Genomic DNA, 17,899 nt, shown 5'->3' on the forward strand with positions numbered 1-17,899 from the left:
CTCCTTCTCGCGTGTCTCGCACACGGCTTCAGGGATCCTTCACCACAAGCTTCGGAACTACACTCGGTGGCAGGAGAGCCCCAGCGCGCTCGCGCCAAATCTGCACTCAGGCAGCTTTCCCGCCTCCCGCCAAAGCCCCGGCAGACTTCTCATTGGCTGTCTCCAGACCGCCGCTCTGTGAGCACCGCCCCTTTGTTCATGGCCAATCAGGCCGGGAGGCTCACAACCAATAAGAATCTTAAGACTCAGCGCCATGGCGAGGCCCCACCCATTAAGCTCTGCTCGCGTCTACATCCGGGGCCCCGGAAAGACCTGGTGCTTGCAGCAGGGTAGACTGGGTAAGGCGAGATGGTCGCGCCGCGAAGCCTCACGGGAGATGTAGTCTTTGCCAAACACCCTTCGGTATTTCCGCGTTGGTCTTTCAATCGGAGGCGTGCAGTTGTGGTAGTTCTCACTGCCACTCATACCTAAAGTTATGCTATATTGCCTACCGTTTATTGGTAGGTGTTGGGCGGTCCTGAGTGTCAGGCATGATGCTAGTAGCTTTACTTAACCTCTCCCATGCTCAGCCCTGCTCAGCACAAAGCAAATGTGTGGAAGGTTTAATTAGAACTCACAGCATGTTGGTGGCAGTGAAGGGTCGACTTAGGACCCAAATTTTCTGAAAATTTCTCCCAATCTCCAAATAAAAAAAAATGGGGGGGGGGAAACGCTACACATACATAAATGCACTGCACTACAGTATCTCCCTGATGTGTTTCAAAGGTGAGAAAATGATTTTGTTAAAGGTAAACATATTCTGTGTACCTTCTTATCGTGCCATTAATAATACACACTGGAAAGAATTATGGTCCCTTAATTTTTTTTAATGACTAAACACTAGGGTTTCAGGGCCATCCAAGACAACTGTAGAAGAGGCAAGCTGAGCATTTAATGAAAAATATAAATTAGAGCAGTAATTTACAGGCCAGTTTCCAAAGCTAATAACCTAGCTAAACCTCATGTCCTTTTGAAAGCCAACAACCAATCCTAGGTAACGATGATGTTGATGATGTTTATCCTTCAACAAAATGAAATAGAGCAATAAAGTCAAGAAATAGGAAAATAATACTGCAGCCATCAATCAGTTCATTGTAGTTAGTTCTATAGGAGATGAGTCAATACTGAGAGTTTGTATGCCAGTGACTGAACTTAAGTATTTAACCCATATCACCTTATTCTCATAAGAGGAACTTCATCCTATACGGTTCCATTTTGCAAGTAAGGAAACTGAAATGGAGGGGATTCAGTAAATTTGCTCAAGTCACACGGCTGTAATAGTGTATGAAGTAGAATTTGAACTCAGGGAATCTGATAAACTCACTTACAGGGGGAAGATCAGACATCTGTAAGTTCTGAAGTGGCCTTCTAGAGAGGGAGTAATGAATATTTTGGAAGGATTTCTAGAAGCTGAAAACTACAAGCATGAAGATAGCAGGCTACCATAAACAGGAAGAGGGCTTACAGAATGGAGCTTTTTGACTGTTTGCTATTTCTTACCTCTTAAGAGGGTAGAACCTAGGAAGCAGCACTTGAAAATTGCCCTTAAATAACACAAAATGGTAGAATGCCCAGCCAACTTTCAGGGAAAATGAATCACCTACCCCCGTTATAGGGGATAGAGAAAGCTATGCATACTTAAGTGTACACAATGGAATTTATGAAGACATCAGGATATGCAGCATTGGTCCCAGAAAATGTTTGAGATCACTGTGCAGCAGGCAGAGAATCCCTGGATGGAAAGGTCTCTGATAGGGCACTCACTACAGCTCTCCTTAGTCGAAGGCTGTGCAGACCCCAATACAGTCTTCCTCTTCTGTGCCTGTCCTTGCTGTCCCTGTCTGCAATGCAGCAAGCTCGCCCTTCTCCTTCCCTGGCTACTTAACATAAGACCTTTTAATAACCCTGCACAGGTTTCTCCTTGTGGCTTTCCTCAAGTCTTCCACTAGATGCTGAGCTCCTTGAGGCAAAGACCACGTCCTACTCATCTTCATACTGTAGATGCCTGGCACAAAGTATGCAATGCTTGCTAAATAGATGCGAAGGACTTTTCTGCCAAGTGGGTGTGTCCGCCTTTTGGAGGAACAGTCTTTGTGTTCAAATAAAGTATGGTCCTTCGGCTCTCCCACCCCTACACCGAGGCTTGGAATATGACTCAGTCATGTGTAAAAAGTATCCAGATTGGACTTCAGTGATGTCAAAGGCTGGGCACTGCTCCCATTATCCACTGGGGTGGTAACTCCTGAGTGGATGTTGTAGTTCTCTTACCTCTGTCTGCAGTCATCGAAGTGAGAAGTGCACAGCTTTCTTACAGTGAGCCACAGTTGTGGCCACGCGAGGCGAGGTAGTACTTCACAGGCACACTCACTGTGAGCAACTGTGGCTCAGGCAGCCATTAGAATGGGCAACCTGCTGTTCTTATCACCTGCTAGCTCATACACAGCATCATGCAGGAAACACACAGACGCAATTCCTCCCCAAACAGGGTTAAGAAGTTGAGGGCCATTTAGGCTGGTCCCATTTGAGGGCTATTTAAAGTCACAGGAGGAACAATGAAATCAATAAATAGTTTATTAATCATATTAATAACAACAATGGGTCCAATCATTAGGAATTCAGCCAATTTGGCAAGTATGGATGAAAATGAAAGGAGGCCCCCCTCCTCCCTCCCATAGGTTTTTATATCTAAATTACATGAGCGTGATTCATACACACACCGATTATGAATCAGTATGGGAAATAATTTCAAGACCTTAGCTAGTGATGAAAGTGCAAGTTAAGCTCATTAAGTCTTAGTGGTGATAATGTCGGCTGACCACGGCAAGCAGAAGGGTGTGGGTCAATTTCCACACCTAAAGTCAAAGTTCAAGGAAACCAGTTAAGATTTCAACCTAAAAAGCAGGGAAACAGGCGATACTCGCATAAAAATAGCTGCACAGTGCACGCTCCGCCCCACCTTTCTTCCGCTCCTCAATTGAACATTTGCCACGCAACACAGGTCTACAGACAGGAGATGTGAGGGACACGAGGCCAGAGGGTCTCCTGGGTTCCTGAAATCATGGGTTAATCATGGTGAGGCGGCAGGTGTGAAACAGTGACCGAGTCTATCAGCACCAGTCCGTCGGCACGGCTAAGCACCACTGGGATTTTCAAACCAAGGCAGAAGATAAAATCCTGGGCATCGGCAGAGGTTTCGCCCACATCTGGGCATCCACTTGCTCAGAGGCCTGGCGTCAAACCACTACACCAACCTGGGGCAACACGTCCTCCCCTCTACACGCCACCACTGGAGGCGGAATTCCAGACAAGAGCACACGGTTTTCAGTTGTTTGTTTTTGTTTTAAAGCAAGGTTTAATTAAACTGCATGGCAACCAGAAGAAAGAACTGTACCAAAGAATGCAACCTGAGACTAGATCATACAGTGGGGGTGTGGGTCAGGGGGTGTGTGGGGGGGAATCAATGCTGATTGGGAGAAGGAACACTGTACTCAGAATATAACTTCAAAATAAATCATACAATAAATTATTTTCTTAAAGGACCTAATCCACATGCAAGATGCATGCGCGCGCACACACACACACACACAGGCTCTCTCTGCACACCTGCCATTCTAGTCTTTTATTCAGTGTTGACTATGACTTCCACGCTGGTCGTCACGGGAAAAAACAAAGGTCAGAGAGGCGGCGGCTAGGCCCCTCGGCCGCCACTGGAATGAGATTTAAGACAACTAGAGAGGGAGCCCACTAAATTATTAGAAACAAGAGTAGAAAGAAGGAAACGGCAGTTATCAAGGAAGTTTTAATTGCTTCAAAGAGGGAGAGAGGGAGAAAGCACAGAATCTAACACAAGTAAAGGCACAATGACCGTGGAGTTGAATGGAACCAAACCCTTCCTTCAGTTAAACAGCGATCCTTTTTTGTTGTATGTGTTTTGAAGGTGGCTGTGACTGTTTTCATTTTACTGTTAAGAGATGAATCTTGAAGGTAGAGTTCTGATGCCTCCCATCCCCTAAGTTAGGGTGGCTTCCAGAGAGCCACCTTGACTACACAGCCAAGGACTGAGATGCAACAGAGAAAGACGACGACTTGGACTGTGAAGAATCTGATTTGCTGCTGACCAGCATTGGGGTTTCAGGACAGACAGCTCAGTGTAGTGCCTGTACTCCACCCCCAGAGCTTTGCAGAAGGGAAGGACCCTGGAGTCATACTTCTCCCCCACTCCCATAAGCACTCACCTACAGATTATTTCAAGTGACCAGGAGAATTAAAACACACCCCAACCCTGAGTTGCTCTGTAGCAAGTCTATTTACAATTTTTTCTCGCCTCTCCCTGGAGGTAAATCTGAGTTTCAAGTTGGGAAGCCCGGGGTGAGCGGATGCCCCAGCGCCTTTGCCAGCTGGGGGGACTGCGATGAGTTCCTGCAGACAGCAGCTTCACGTCCATGGGGAGCAGGGGGCAGCCCGAAGCTCTGCAGGCCCTGGTCGTGAAAATAACAGGGCTGTGCAGTTAAAGGAAACCCCACGACAGAGAGAACCACACCTGGAACAGCAAAGTGCTGTGACACAGGCTTGGTGACCACAGAACAGGGGGAAGTGGGGCATCTCGCTCATTTAAAAATGTGGAGGCCACTGCCCTGCTCCCCAGATAGGAGAGTAAGAAACACCTATTCAGTTTTTCCCACTAGGGAAGAACATCATAAAGCCAACCCCACACAAGGGCTTTTCACACAGCTTCCTGGTGCTTAGTTGGACAATGTCTCTTCCTTCTGGGACAGGAGAAGAGGGTTAAGAGGGCTAGGCAGCAGCCTCAACATGAGGCCACCCAATCTCCCACTGAAGAGGCGAAATCCCACAGCAGGTAGAGAGAGCAGTTTAAAGGTGAGAAGTTTAAGTGCTCCTGCAGCCAGCCCACCTTAAATCTGTATTACAAGCTTTTCACAACATACAAAATAGATCAGTAACTATGAGGATCACATTCCTGTTTTGTCAACAGTAAATATACATGATAATTTGCTATTAACAGAAGAACCAAGTGATGTGTAAGGCAGAGACATTTAAAAAGGTGCTGTGTCGTCAACATGCTCTGAAGAAAACCCAGCTGATTCTAGCCAGGCCCCCGTCTGTTCTCACAGGGCTAGGAAAGTGAAAACACAACCAGCACCCACATGACACAGTCCAAATGCCAGGGGGGTCAGCAGGTCAGGAGAGGAAGGTCTCAGCCCCAATGAAAAGTTGGGGTTTGGTTGTTACTTGTGATACTAATTTTGATGCTCAAGTTTGAGTAAAAGGGGAAAAAAAAAAAAAACACTTTGATAACATTGTACAAAAGGCATCAACTCCCATTTCAAAAACAAATGGGAAGACTTCACAGTCCAAGTTCAGTAACCGGTCAGCATCTACCCTGGAATGCTGCTGCAGTGTCAACTGGTCCTCTCCTTTCCCTCCACTAGGGTCCCCTGCCTCAGCTCTGCTCACATCTAACAGATCTGAAAGGAAGAATGATAAAGAATGACTGGAATGCATTTGGTAACAGCCCCAATCACGGCTTGTCCCAAGAGTCAATGGTGCAGGGGTAGCAGGGGCGATGCATCCCACAGAGGAACCCACACTAAGTCCTCCCTCCTCTCTACTGGGAGACTTGGGCTTCATCTGGGAACGCACTCAGGCCCTTAGTCTGAGAAGCAACAGACCCTGCATGGGTGACTTCGGCTCATCACGGAGCTGAGGAGAAGTTTTAACTGTCTTCCCCATCCATTTCAAGGGTCAGCCACAGCCTCCTTGCTCTTGCTCCAAGTTGAGCAGGCTCTGCAACCTGGCAGGGGCCGTAGCACATCAGACAGCTTGGCGTAGAGTCTGGGACACCCACCCTGCTGTCGGGAGGGGAAGTCTCTAGCTCCTGCCCAGACTGGAACCTCTGCTTTCTCTCTCCTCTTTAACCCAGACCTGGAAGACAAAGAAACAGCATACTCTGGCTGCCAAGGAAGATGAGTGGCCTGAGGCACTGCTCACCGAAGTCTGTGTGTACAGAGGAACCTTCCACTATTCCCACAAGCCTCCTCACCCTTCTCTATGCTTCTGTGTTAACCTCCACAATCTTGGGGAGGCAAGGGTGGTGGCCAAAGGAAGAGAAAGAGCCTGCTCAGTCAGATGGGCTGTGAGCTTCAGAATGAGCAGGTCTCAGTCTTCCATGGCCCACAGAGCTGGTCACTTCCACAAGGGGGCTTCCCTTCCCTTCTTTATCATCCTGGAGTTTCCATCAGGGGCTAAAGTTTCCAGACAGGACCATAAGGGTCACTAACCTTTTGGGCCAGTCAGAAAAGACTGAGGCAGACTCAAGGCCAAGGTTAAGATCAAGGCTCAGACCCTATCTTGCACTGGAGGTGACAGGGATGTGTGAATCTGGAATGAATGAAAGCGACTTTTCTCCTGAGGGGCTGGGTGGCGAGGGGAGCTCCCCGCCACCTCAGCACCTGGGGAAATGGACAGGGAGTCCCAGAGGACTCAAATGGCTCATGGTCCCTTTGCTGCAGAGGAATGGACTAGCTTTAAAAATACCCCCAGATTATCTCACCCCCTCTTTTTATTAGATGTTTAGTTCAATTGATTAGTATTTAGTATTTAAATCCAACTTATGGCTGGGGTGGGAATGTGGGATGGGTGAAAATAAAACCAGAATATCCCTAATAATAAAGCAGATCCATTTCCTTGTCCTTTTTCAAAACCTGACCTTTAAAACAGATCACTTCTCTGCAAACCCTTTTCTTATTTCACTAAAAACGCCCATCCCTCAGAAGTTCTGGCCACGCCAGCCTCCTGATTGATGAAATTTAGTATTTCTGCAAAGCATCCCTCACAGTATTTAGAAGGAGGGAAGAGTACCATTCCCCACCCTGTCCCAATGACGAGTTAGTTCATCTCAACAAGGCACCTTTCCCCAAGAGGAAAGCAGGAGACATGGAAGCTTTTTCCTCATCTGGCTAGCAGGATGGCTAAGAGGGATAGTGCAGGGTGTGACACCCAACTGTCGGTAGGAGGAGTCTGATCACCAAGTCCACAGATGAGAGGCATAGATGGCGGTGAGCTGGGAGGACGCTTGGAGTCTCGAGGTTGGCTGCACTGGAGAAACACGTTAGGAGCTCTCATGCAGGTTTCAGGGGGTGGGAGGGGCCTTCTGAGAGGAGGAGAGGGTCCACCTTTTTCCTGAGGAACAGGACCAAGCCAGGCTTCACCTGAGAGCGGGTGGCAGAGGCGGGACACCACGAGCAGCTGAAACAAAAAAATAAAAAATAAAAACCGTAGATGCAAGATCACTCACCCAACCCTGAATAACCCAAACAATCTGGAAATGAGAGAGGGGCTCTTTAACCACTAAAACTTGGGGAGTAGGTTTTATTACTGATATTTACGAAATGAAGATGAGAAGCAAATTTTAACCTAAGAAAAGCACACCAATTCTACTCCTATGCAACTGTGGAAAACTTTCATCACTCCTCTTACCGCGGTTTGTTTTGCTGGGGTATATTCTCTGAAAGTGTTTATATTCTTCAGGAGCAGGAAAGTCTTCTACTGGATGGAAAGAATACTTTGACTCAAAATCATCTGTGAAAAAAACAGACTATTATTCATAGCACATTTCCTTCTGCGCCCACACACACTGCAGCCCTTTGGCCCCGCCCCCCCTGGCAGTTTTCTGTGCCTCCTGACGTCCTACAAGGGGCTGCGTGCCCTGCCCAGAAAGCCCAGGGTCCTGAGGACAGCAGCGTCACTCTGGGCCTTGCATGGAGAGGACGGGCTCCAAGGCACTTTACATTAAGAAAAGAGTCTGTGGCCCTCCCTGGTGGCACAGCGGGTTAAAACACAGCACTGAGAAGCTAAAGCCACTTCCGCATGAGTTCGATTCCCGCCTGCCCTGGAGGTGACCACATGGCGCGGCAGCCTCTCCTGACCCGCCTGCTGCTCCCCTCAGCAGTGTACTTCGTCAATCTGCCTGTTCTGCTCCCCACTCTATCTCTGGTGAATCCTCTCACCCTCCTCATCTCTGGCCTTTACCCCAGTTCTGTATGAATAAATGAATAAATCTTTAAAAAAAAAAAAAAGAACTGATTCTTTGTTATCTCTCCATCAAAACTTAGCCATGTAACTGAAAGAGCCCAGCTATTAGCATGAGCAAAAAGAAACAGTTCTGTATTTCTTAATCACATAGATTGTCACCAAGGGAACCAACTGAACTGAATATACAAATTGGCAGAAAATGGCCTCTAACCTAGAATGGGAACATCAGTTGGCTAGGTTGCCCTATGCAAGTAGGCCTCTCATGGCTCCTGCTCCCACTCTCCAGGCCCTTCTGTGAGAAGACTCAAAATTCCTAGGGCTACGGCTTGATTGCATTTCAAAGCATATATCTTCAAAGCAAAAACTTTGGTCTACCTAACAGGAACAGACTAGAACAGGGGTAGAAAAGAGTCAACCTATAAAGAATATGGAGTGTTGGGGCTGAAAGGGACAGAATATTTTTCCAGGGATACTCAGATTCCCTTAGGCAGCGGCTATAAACTTAACCTGATACTCTTCTGATCTAGTCAACTGCCTAGTTTCACAGAAAAGGGAAGTAAGGCCCAGAGTAGTGAAGTGACTTCCTCAGAGGAATAGCAAGTTAGTGGCTGTGGATCACTAGATAAATGTTGTGAACATGGTGTTTTGTTTTAAAGGGCCAGAAAGGAACTTTCTGGAAGCTCCAAGGAAGACACATAATCCTTATGGGAATAATCTTGAGGAGACAAGTCTCTCATCTAAAAACTCACCACAAAAAATGACCCTTGGAGAGTTGAAGGGTAGCTTCAGAGTTAGCATGACACCTGCTGACTTGACTTCAACCTTTCAACACAAACCTGCCAGCATAGAATTCTACTAACGGGTGTCAATGGACAAGGACTTGAAGTCCGAGGTACAGTCAGGAGAGAAGCTGCTGTGAACAACGGACACTGAGTAACTATTCCCACTCTACAGTGGCCACCGAGAATTAGCGAAGTCACCAGGGGGACTGAAACTACACCCGAGTAGCTACTCACCCAAGAAGGAGCGGACTGTTGTGATGGAATCTCTGTGACCATTCCTCAAGGGAGGAGGGGGAGGAGGGGGTGGCCCAGCCGGCGTCCTGGAAGGCGGTGGTGGGGGCTTTCCTCGGCTCGGGGGTTCTGACCCAAGCATTCTGTACGGTGGGGGTGGCGGGGGAGCATCCCTGGCACCATTTCGGATCATAGGTAGCGGGGGAGCAGGAGCTGCAATTAAAATCCTAAGCAGTTAGGTTTCTGCAGAGGCGGCCCAGGGAGAGGGATCTGGGTGTTCTGTCAAAGATCCCTTCCTCCCTCTCTTCCTTCCACATACCAAGGTTCAGAATAAGTCTGTGACCTTTATTCATTTCCTATAGCAAATCAGTTAAAATTCTTACCTATTCTCCTGACTTTTTTCCTGCTTTTCCCAGCCTTCCTCCACAATTCTAATTCAGGGCTTTCTCACATTTAGCCTGTTTTACTGCAAAAAGCCTCTCAAATTTTTCCTTGCTTCTAGTCTCTTAGCCCTCCAAATAATTCTGCACACCACCAACTCAATAATCTCTCCAAAATTTTGCTCAATTTTTTCTCCAAACGCCTTTGCATTTTCTATATCACAAAGTTTTAAATCCTTAGCTTTCATGCTGGCCAGTGTCACTCAATTATCCTGTCTTACCCAGCCACCTGCCATATCTCCTCTTCCTTCTAATTGCCATGCTAGGTTAGGTACCCCTCTTCTGTACTTTCACAGTCACCTTGGCGTCTCCCCAGCACTCCTGGACACTGCTTTGGACATATTCACTGCCTCTGCCTCCCCGAAGCACACTGTGTATTCGTTCATGTCAGAACAGTGTCCCTTCATCTGCGTTCCCAGCTCAGTCAAAAGCCCAGCACCCAGTGAGTACTAATCAACAATGCTGAATAAACGGTGTTCACCTAGGCTCTGCTCTTGTGACTCCTCTGCATTACTCTCCCTTCTCCAAATCATACCCCTGAAGGGTCAATTCAAGCCTCATATTCTCAAGGCGCTCCCAAAGCAGTCCATTCTGTTGCAATCTCCTCCTTCTCTGACCCTCTATGGCATCAACAGACTGTCACTCCAGCATCCAGCAGTATAGACTAAAATCAAGGATTTTCAAAATGTATAGAATAGATTCATCTTACAAACTACATATCCCCAGGGATAATGTCTTTGCTCAAAAACTTGGGATGATGCTTTTGGAACCATCAGTTTTCCATCCAGACTCACAATATTCATTACGACGGACATAGCCCATTTTCGAGGCCACCCCAACACCACCAATGAACATGTCTATGCCTGCATCTCACTCTGTTTTTCGGCCATTTTCAAAAGTCAAACCCACCCCGAAAGACAGAAATCTGCTACTGAGTAGAAGGTAACACCAAAATCTGTCTTAAGAAATGGCAACATCACCGGACTAGGTTCTAACGTGTTCAAACCTACACTTCTGTGCCTTGCGGTAGCCCACGAACAGCAGCTGCTGTTGCACGTGTACGCGTTTCAGGCAATGACCTTGGGATGCCAGACGCATCTTTCAAATCTTTACAAAAAATTCTCACAGACACCACCCCACTCCTCATGGCTGCCCCAGGGCATTACGCAGGCCATTTACCCTGCGTATCATTCCACCGTGTACAGTATCAGTCCAGCAGCACACAGGGTGACGATGAAATAGTTCCCAACCCTCAGTTCAATCCCATATCCTCCTCCAGCCAAACATCCCATCTGTCTGCTTTCCACACCCCAGTACAGCAAGCTCCGTAAGAGACGTCTATATTGCTCGCTCCAATTCCTCTCCTCCTGTTGCTCTGTTCTTGAATCCATCCCAATTAGACTTCTACCTCCGGCCTTCACCACCCCATTAAACTATTAAAAAGGATATGTGACTTGAGGGTCCCCAAAAATGGCCCCACATTTCTAAGACCAATGTTGGTCTTGGTCTCCAACTCACCTGACACATCAGCAGCCCTGGACGTGGGGATCACGTCCTCTGTCATGAGTATTTCTGCCCCTCTCTTGGTTTGCCTTCTTCCTTCCTCCCCCACTAGGGGCTCTTCCTCAGTTTCCCCTGCTTGGTTCTCCCTCACTTCCAGTGCAGGCAGGCTGCAGGTCTCAGACCTCAGATCTCTGCTCTATCTATCCTCACGCTCTAGCCTCTCCCACCCCATGTGGTTTTCATATCAAATTTCGTTCAAATCTGTCTCTTGAGCCTCAATCTCTCCTGTGAACTTCAGAGACAGCCAATCACCGTTCACGCTTTCCTCCTCACGCACCTCAGTTTGTCCAAAACTGAACTGAATTTCTTCCCCACACCTGCTGTAGTCCTGCCTGTCTGCCCCGGTTACTACAACAAGGAGACCTGAGTGGTTTCCTTGGCCCCTCTTGTCGACATAGGAGCTGGTGATCTTTGTAAAAGGTAAACTGACACCAGCCCTCTATTTAAACTCCTCTGCTGGCTCTCAGCCTTGTAGATGTTTCCCCAACAAAATGGAACTTTTTGATCTTCACATCCTGCCATTCTTTCTCACTCACTCAAGCCCTGCCTCAGTCGCTGTTCTCCCAAACAGCTGCCAGTATCCTCTATCACTTTACCGTAAGGCCTCTCCAACCCCACCCACACCACCCACCACTGAACATCCCACTGTCCCCCATACCTCAGAACATCCAATTCCCCTTCTCTGCTTTGTAGTCTCTTAAAGCATCTACATGCTACTATTTGGTTTTTTACTGATTTTTTTCAACCTTCTAGGAGAACAAAAGTTTGGTATTCTCTATTTACTGCTGTTTCCCTTACAGCAGTGTCTGACACATAAAAAGGCACTTAATAAACCTGCTGAGTTCAGTGAATGCATCAATCACCAAAGGGAAACTCTGGGGAAAGAGTAAAGAGATAAACTCAATCCTTAGTCCCAGAAGAAGAAAGCACTTACCTGCTCCCCGACTGGGAGGGTCTCGGGCTGGGGGAGGCGGCCGGTTGCTCTGTAAAGAGGAGGAGGCTGAGGTGGGTGGAGGAGGTGCTAGGCCTCTGACAGGCCCTGGGGTCTTCCTATGCAAAGAGTTGTGTCTCTGTGGCAGCTCAGGGGCTGACTCATTAGTGGGACTGGAAGGTCCATTGGGGACCCCCGGAGGTTGGCGGTAAGGTGGAGGAGGAGGAGCCAGAGACTGGCCACTTGGTCCCGTTCTGATATTCACAGGAGAAGGAGGTGGCTTGACTGGGGGTGGAGCGGGAGGTCCCTCTCGACCAGGATGAAGCCTCTGTCCAGGTGTGGGCGGCAAGGGTTTCTCTCTGTTGTAGGCTGGGACTTTGCTGCTGTGCATAGGCAGAGGTGTAGGGGGCGGGTTGGCACGGCGCCCTGGGGGTGGTGGAGGAGGGGCAGAGGAGCTGTGCTTCATGCCGGAAGTGCTGGTGGTGGTAGGCCGAGAAAGGTCCGGTAATGAGGGTCTCTGCATCCGGGGCAGTTCTGGGAGTGAGGCTCGGCTGCTGTCTGCGTCGTCTTGAGGACGCCCGCCTGCTGTTGACACTGGAGGCCTCGGAGCAGCAGCTCGAGCACTGGGAACTTGGAGGGCTTGCTTACTACCGAGGTTCTCTGCAAGGCATCACGCGGCACTGAGCCAACAGAGCAAGTGACGTGCCACCCCACCAGCCTCCCAGGTGCAAGCTGCACGCGGCAGGAGGCATATCTCACGGTGCTGGGGTCCTGAGGCTTGGGGCACGCTGGCCAATACTGCTACTCTAACATCTTTAATCCCTCAGCCTTTGCTTTATTCTACTCTATAACTTCCCCAGCTCTCACTTCGTCCTCCCATTTCTACCTCATGCCTCAATCCCAGAAGCTCACTTGGGACCAGTCAGTAACTAGCTTTTGGGAAACCTGAGAGAACACCATTGGGTACCTGATCCATCCTTGTTGGTCACAGGCCGGAGCTTCGGCACCCCTCCTTGGAAAAGGCCTCCCTTTGGCTGCAGGGCTGCTGCTCCAGAGCCATAACCACCACTGCTTCCTTTGGGCTCTGGAAGGCATACCACCAGAATACCATGGAGTCATACACTCTAGCTGGTGATCAAGTCAACCTGAGGAGAACCCCATCATTGACCTGTGCTTAAATTTGTAAGCAAACCAAAAAAAAAACTTGCTCTTGCCTCTCCCGGAAAAAAAAAATAAGGTAGGTTTCAGTGTTCCTTAGCTTCTTAGAGGGATGAAGCCATTATAAAAGAACACAAAAAGAAGGCAGCAATATTCCCTTATTTAGGGCAGAGGGACAACCAAGAGAAAGCAGAGTTCTCTGGGCTCCAAGTCCCAGAGGGTAAGGGGCCAGTGACTCAGATATGCCCAAGCTCTCCAGAGCTCTGTGAGTGGACACCTGAAACAATTATAAACTATGTGAGCTCCTCAGAGAACAGCCAAGGATGTACCCTACCCTAGCTAGTACTAGTTAACAGGGGACAAGGGAGTCCCAACCCCGAGGATGCTTCTCAAAGATCAAGAAGAAATGCCTAAGGTGTTCAAAGGAACAGAGAGGAAGATGGCGAAAAAAAGCAAAGATTTTCCCTTCCCTCAAGAGGGACAATAAAAATGTCAGGCTAGCCCAGTCTCCAAGCCAGTCCTGAGATCCAGCTGTCCGCTAGGAAGAGAAGCTCAGACTCACTCTCGAGGATCGGAGCACTCCGGTCATTCACGCTGGTCACCTTCTTCAGCTTGGTCCCTCTGCAGATGTCCTGTAAGAGGGCACCCCGACCCCGCTGCTCCTCTCTACTCAGCTTGGGCGGCTCTGTGTTTGCCTGACGGAAGAGAGAAATCCAATTCATCCTGAGCAGCTCCTGCATCACTTACTTGGGCTAAACACCTAAAACCAAGCTTTACTCCACACGCGTCCTGAGATCCAGTGTGTGCCAACGGCAAGCCACGGTGTGCACACTCAGCCTCACAGTCTGCTCCTTCTGCTGTGACTTCCATACAGGGTGTGGACCTCCCTCCTAGAGGCTTCTGCTAGGGGCCTGCACAAATACCTACTGAGCACCTGTACCTGCCAGGCTCATGTGTTAGGCACTTGGCATGTTTCACCATCCAAGTAGACGTTTACTGACTTCCTACTATGCCGCAGGCACTGTGCTAAGAATAAGCACTTTAATAATAACTGCTTAGTTTCTGGAAAAAATAGAGCTCTCAAACAAATTCTAGCTGACTTATAAAATGTATACGTATACACATACAAACATACATACATACACACAGAAGTACTCTGGAAAAAACTAAGGGAAAGGACTTTCTCAGCATGACAACAAACATATAGGAAAAGACTGACAGGCTATGTATTAAAGATTATTTACTTAGGAATATAAGTAAATAAGTGGATGATATACTAAGGGAAAATATCATCAATAAAAATGTAACAAGAGGGCTCTCCCTAGTGGCGCAACAGGTTAAAGCACAGCACTCTGAAGCTATCTACAGCTTCTGCTGTACGAGTTTGATTCCCCACCAAGGAGGTGACCCATATGGCGTGACAGGCCTCTCTTGTCTCACCCGCTGCTCCCCTCTGCAGTGTAATTCACTACATCTGCCTGTTCTGCTCCCCACTCTGTCTCTGGTGAATACTCTCACCTCCCCTACAACTCTGGCCTATACCCCATCTCTTGTATGCATAAATAAATCTTAAAAAAAAAAAAAACAACTAGCAAATATGAAAAAAAGTTTCCAACAGAATACAACATAGTCTCATTATTTACCAACGAAACTGGCAGAAGATTAAATGTTAACTTCAGGAAGTCAGGGACCACATCTTGCAATATAGCACTCAGCACATTACTAATGCTCAAAAAATGGAGAATAATTCCCTATGTTAGTTATAAGGATCCTTTAGTACCACCTGGCTGAGATGAACTGGTATGACCTTTCTAGAAAGTAATTTAGTATTAAATACTTTTTAGAACCTAGCACAAGAATTTTAGAAATTAACTTTAGGAAAACAACTGGAGAAGTGCACAAAGATATTAATGATAACAAAAGCTAGTTTATAACAGCATAAAACGGAATAATCCAAAAAGTCAATCCAAAGCAACAATGATAGTATGAACCATACAATGGGATGCCAGCTGAGTTTTAAAGAAGTGAACATCTTTTGAAGGCAGTAAATGTTTGATAGCATCAAGTGAAAAAAAAATTAAAACAATATATATAGAATGAGTCCAGTTTTCTCTTTTATGGAATGGGGGTAAAAACAGAACCGATCTCATAGGGCAGTTTTGAGAATTAAATAGCCCTTTTCATAAACTTAGCAGGTGAAACAGTAGCTGCATTATATTTGGAAGAATAAAAGTATATATATATAATTTCTGGAAAGATAAACACTGATACTAGTAAAAGCTAATTTCAGGTAGTAATTCCTTGTTATCTGTATTTTCTAACAATAAATCTATAAAATAAATACAATGTTAGCAAAGGTTATTTAGAGATAGTTTAACATTTTCTATGCTGATTGTTAATTTTGTCCACATTCTTGCAATAGTAAAAAAAAATTTCAGTGATACCACTTGACCATTTAATGAGAAGTCATTCATGATATATTGGTATATTAATAAGATGCATTATTAATGATATAGTAATGACTAAAATGTATTAATGACCAAGAAAAGCAGATTAGAAGCCAGCCTCTGTTTTTTTCAAAGCACTTTAAGATACAAAGGGAGGGGACTGTGGAAATACACAAAACTGTTACAAATGGATGGATTATGGGTAATTGCTCCTTTGTGTTTATTCACAGTTCATAAATTTCTTGAGCATGTTACTTTTGTAAAGAAAAAATAGTATTAGTAGACATGTTCAAACTGAGCTCACATCCTCCTCCACAATCCTTTGCCATCGGTACTGCCTAGACTAGAATCATTCAAATTCCTTCCTCTTCTCATTCTTCCATCACTAGATCTTTTAAGATTTTACTTTCTAAATGTCTTGTCTCCACTCTCCATCCTCACTGCTCGAATCCAGAGTCTTCGTTTTTAGTGACAACAGGCTTCTATCTCTAGTTTTTACCTCCTTGTCTCTAATCTTAACCCCCAACCCCCTGTGTATGCTATTAAAAGTGACCGTTCTTAGACAAACCCAATAAGCAATAACATTTCTTCCTCAATTTCAAGTGTTTTTCCCATTCCTCTTCTTCTGTCTGATCCTCCCTGGTGGTACAGGGGTCAAAGTCCTAGTGCTATCAAGTGATCATCAGCCACTGTGGCTTCAGTCTGATCCCAGGCCAGGGAGCTGACCCACGTGGCACAGCAGGCCTCTCCTGTCCCGCCTGCTGCTCCCCTCAGCAGTATATTTCAGTAGATCCACCTCTTCTCCCCACTCTGTCCCTGGTCAATCTTCTCACACCCTGCACATCTGGCCTATACCCCAGTTCTTGTATGCATGACTAAATCTTTAAGGAAAAACGAATCACCTCTAGTATCAAATCTCCCCAGAAGCTTCTATAATTGCTCATCTCCCTTAAACCACCAGGTGGGGTACCCTCTTCTATAGCATGGAATTAGCCTGTTGACTTGTCTCAACCACTACATCAGGAGTCCTTGACCCTGAAGGCAGAAATTGTTTTATTTCAGGGCAATGACACTGCAGATGATTCGTCACATTTACCAAAATATTATTCCTCTCTTTCTTTTAATAATATAAATTATTTTTCTTTAAAGATTTATTTACGCATATAGAACTGGGGTACAGGCCAAAGGTACGGGAGGGTGAGAGGATTCACCAGAGACAGAGTAGGGAGCAGAACAGGCAGATTGACTGAAATACACTGCTGAGGGGAGCACAAGTGAGACAGGAGAGATCTGCTGTGCCATATGGGTCAGCTTCCTAGCCAGGCTGGAGATCGAACTCATGCTGAAGCTGCAGCTAGCTTCACAGTGTGTACTTTAACAAACCACCGTGCCACCAGGGAGGGTCCTATATAAATTCTTTTAATGGAAGAAGTCAAGTGATAATGAGTTATCTGGATTTTCTAAATTGTGTGACTAGTCAAGTCTCTGACACATATTAAGTCCCCAATAAAGACTGCAGAGTGAGTGATCAAGACAGAATGACGTAAGGCAACAACCCAAGTTTCAGAGATCCAAGCATGCACTCTGTCACACTATAACCAGAGGATTCTGCTTTTACCTACTTCACATAACATTTCATCTAGGGCAGGCTCACATCTATCCTCAAACAAAATGTCTGAAAACCATAAATTCCGAGGAATAAACCCCAAAATACAAGCTGGCAGACCTGAATGCCACTCCTAAAATAAGTTAGTGACCACTTACTTGTTTTCTTTAGGACAAAATTTCTTCTTTCAGACGTGTGTGGGTGCACACATATACAGTCATTCTCTAATTACTTTTACAAGAATGAGACAAAGCACCTTCTTTCTCATGTGACGCTGGATCCTTTACAACCCAGGTACAGTCAAAGTGGCTCCCTCCTGTGTTCAGAAGCCACATTGCTTTTTTTCTCCATTATCAAAGCTTTAAGTCTTCTTACTAATACATTCCATAAACTCCTTTCTTTGTGACAGGATATTAGACTTGAAGGACTTAGAAGTAACTGATTTGAAGAAAAGAAGGTAAAATGGTAGTAAAACACAACCAACAGAAATTGCCATCCCTTTCCTCAAGGGTGCCAGAGAAATGACATATTGATCTTCATAGAACAGGTAAGTTTTGGAGGGATCTCGAGTTCCTCCTCTGATGTTACCTATCCAAACTTCCAATTAGACTGAATCAGGACAGGATCACTCCAACTACATGAGGACGACA

The 17,899-nt window shown here is 46.4% G+C and overlaps 1 protein-coding gene across 2 annotated transcripts in view; it reads right to left on the reverse strand.

Moving 5' to 3' along the window:
• Positions 1-2,642: 2,642 nt before the first annotated feature.
• The window catches only part of WIPF2 (WAS/WASL interacting protein family, member 2), a 35,652-nt gene continuing 20,395 nt past the window's right edge, over positions 2,643-17,899 (reverse strand). For both annotated transcript variants that reach the window (XM_012726536.1, XM_012726535.1), the window contains exons 3-8: positions 13,759-13,891; positions 13,006-13,122; positions 12,042-12,698; positions 9,108-9,317; positions 7,537-7,638; positions 2,643-7,305 (exon numbers count right to left, since the gene is read on the reverse strand). In XM_012726536.1, coding sequence (XP_012581990.1) covers positions 7,265-7,305; positions 7,537-7,638; positions 9,108-9,317; positions 12,042-12,698; positions 13,006-13,122; positions 13,759-13,891 — 1,260 coding nt within the window. In that variant the 3' untranslated portion in view covers positions 2,643-7,264. The remainder of the gene's footprint in view (positions 7,306-7,536; positions 7,639-9,107; positions 9,318-12,041; positions 12,699-13,005; positions 13,123-13,758; positions 13,892-17,899) is intronic.

Source organism: Condylura cristata, unplaced genomic scaffold (genome assembly GCF_000260355.1).
Source record: "Condylura cristata isolate star-nosed mole 26May11 unplaced genomic scaffold, ConCri1.0 scaffold00017, whole genome shotgun sequence".
Lineage (NCBI taxonomy): Eukaryota > Metazoa > Chordata > Mammalia > Eulipotyphla > Talpidae > Condylura > Condylura cristata.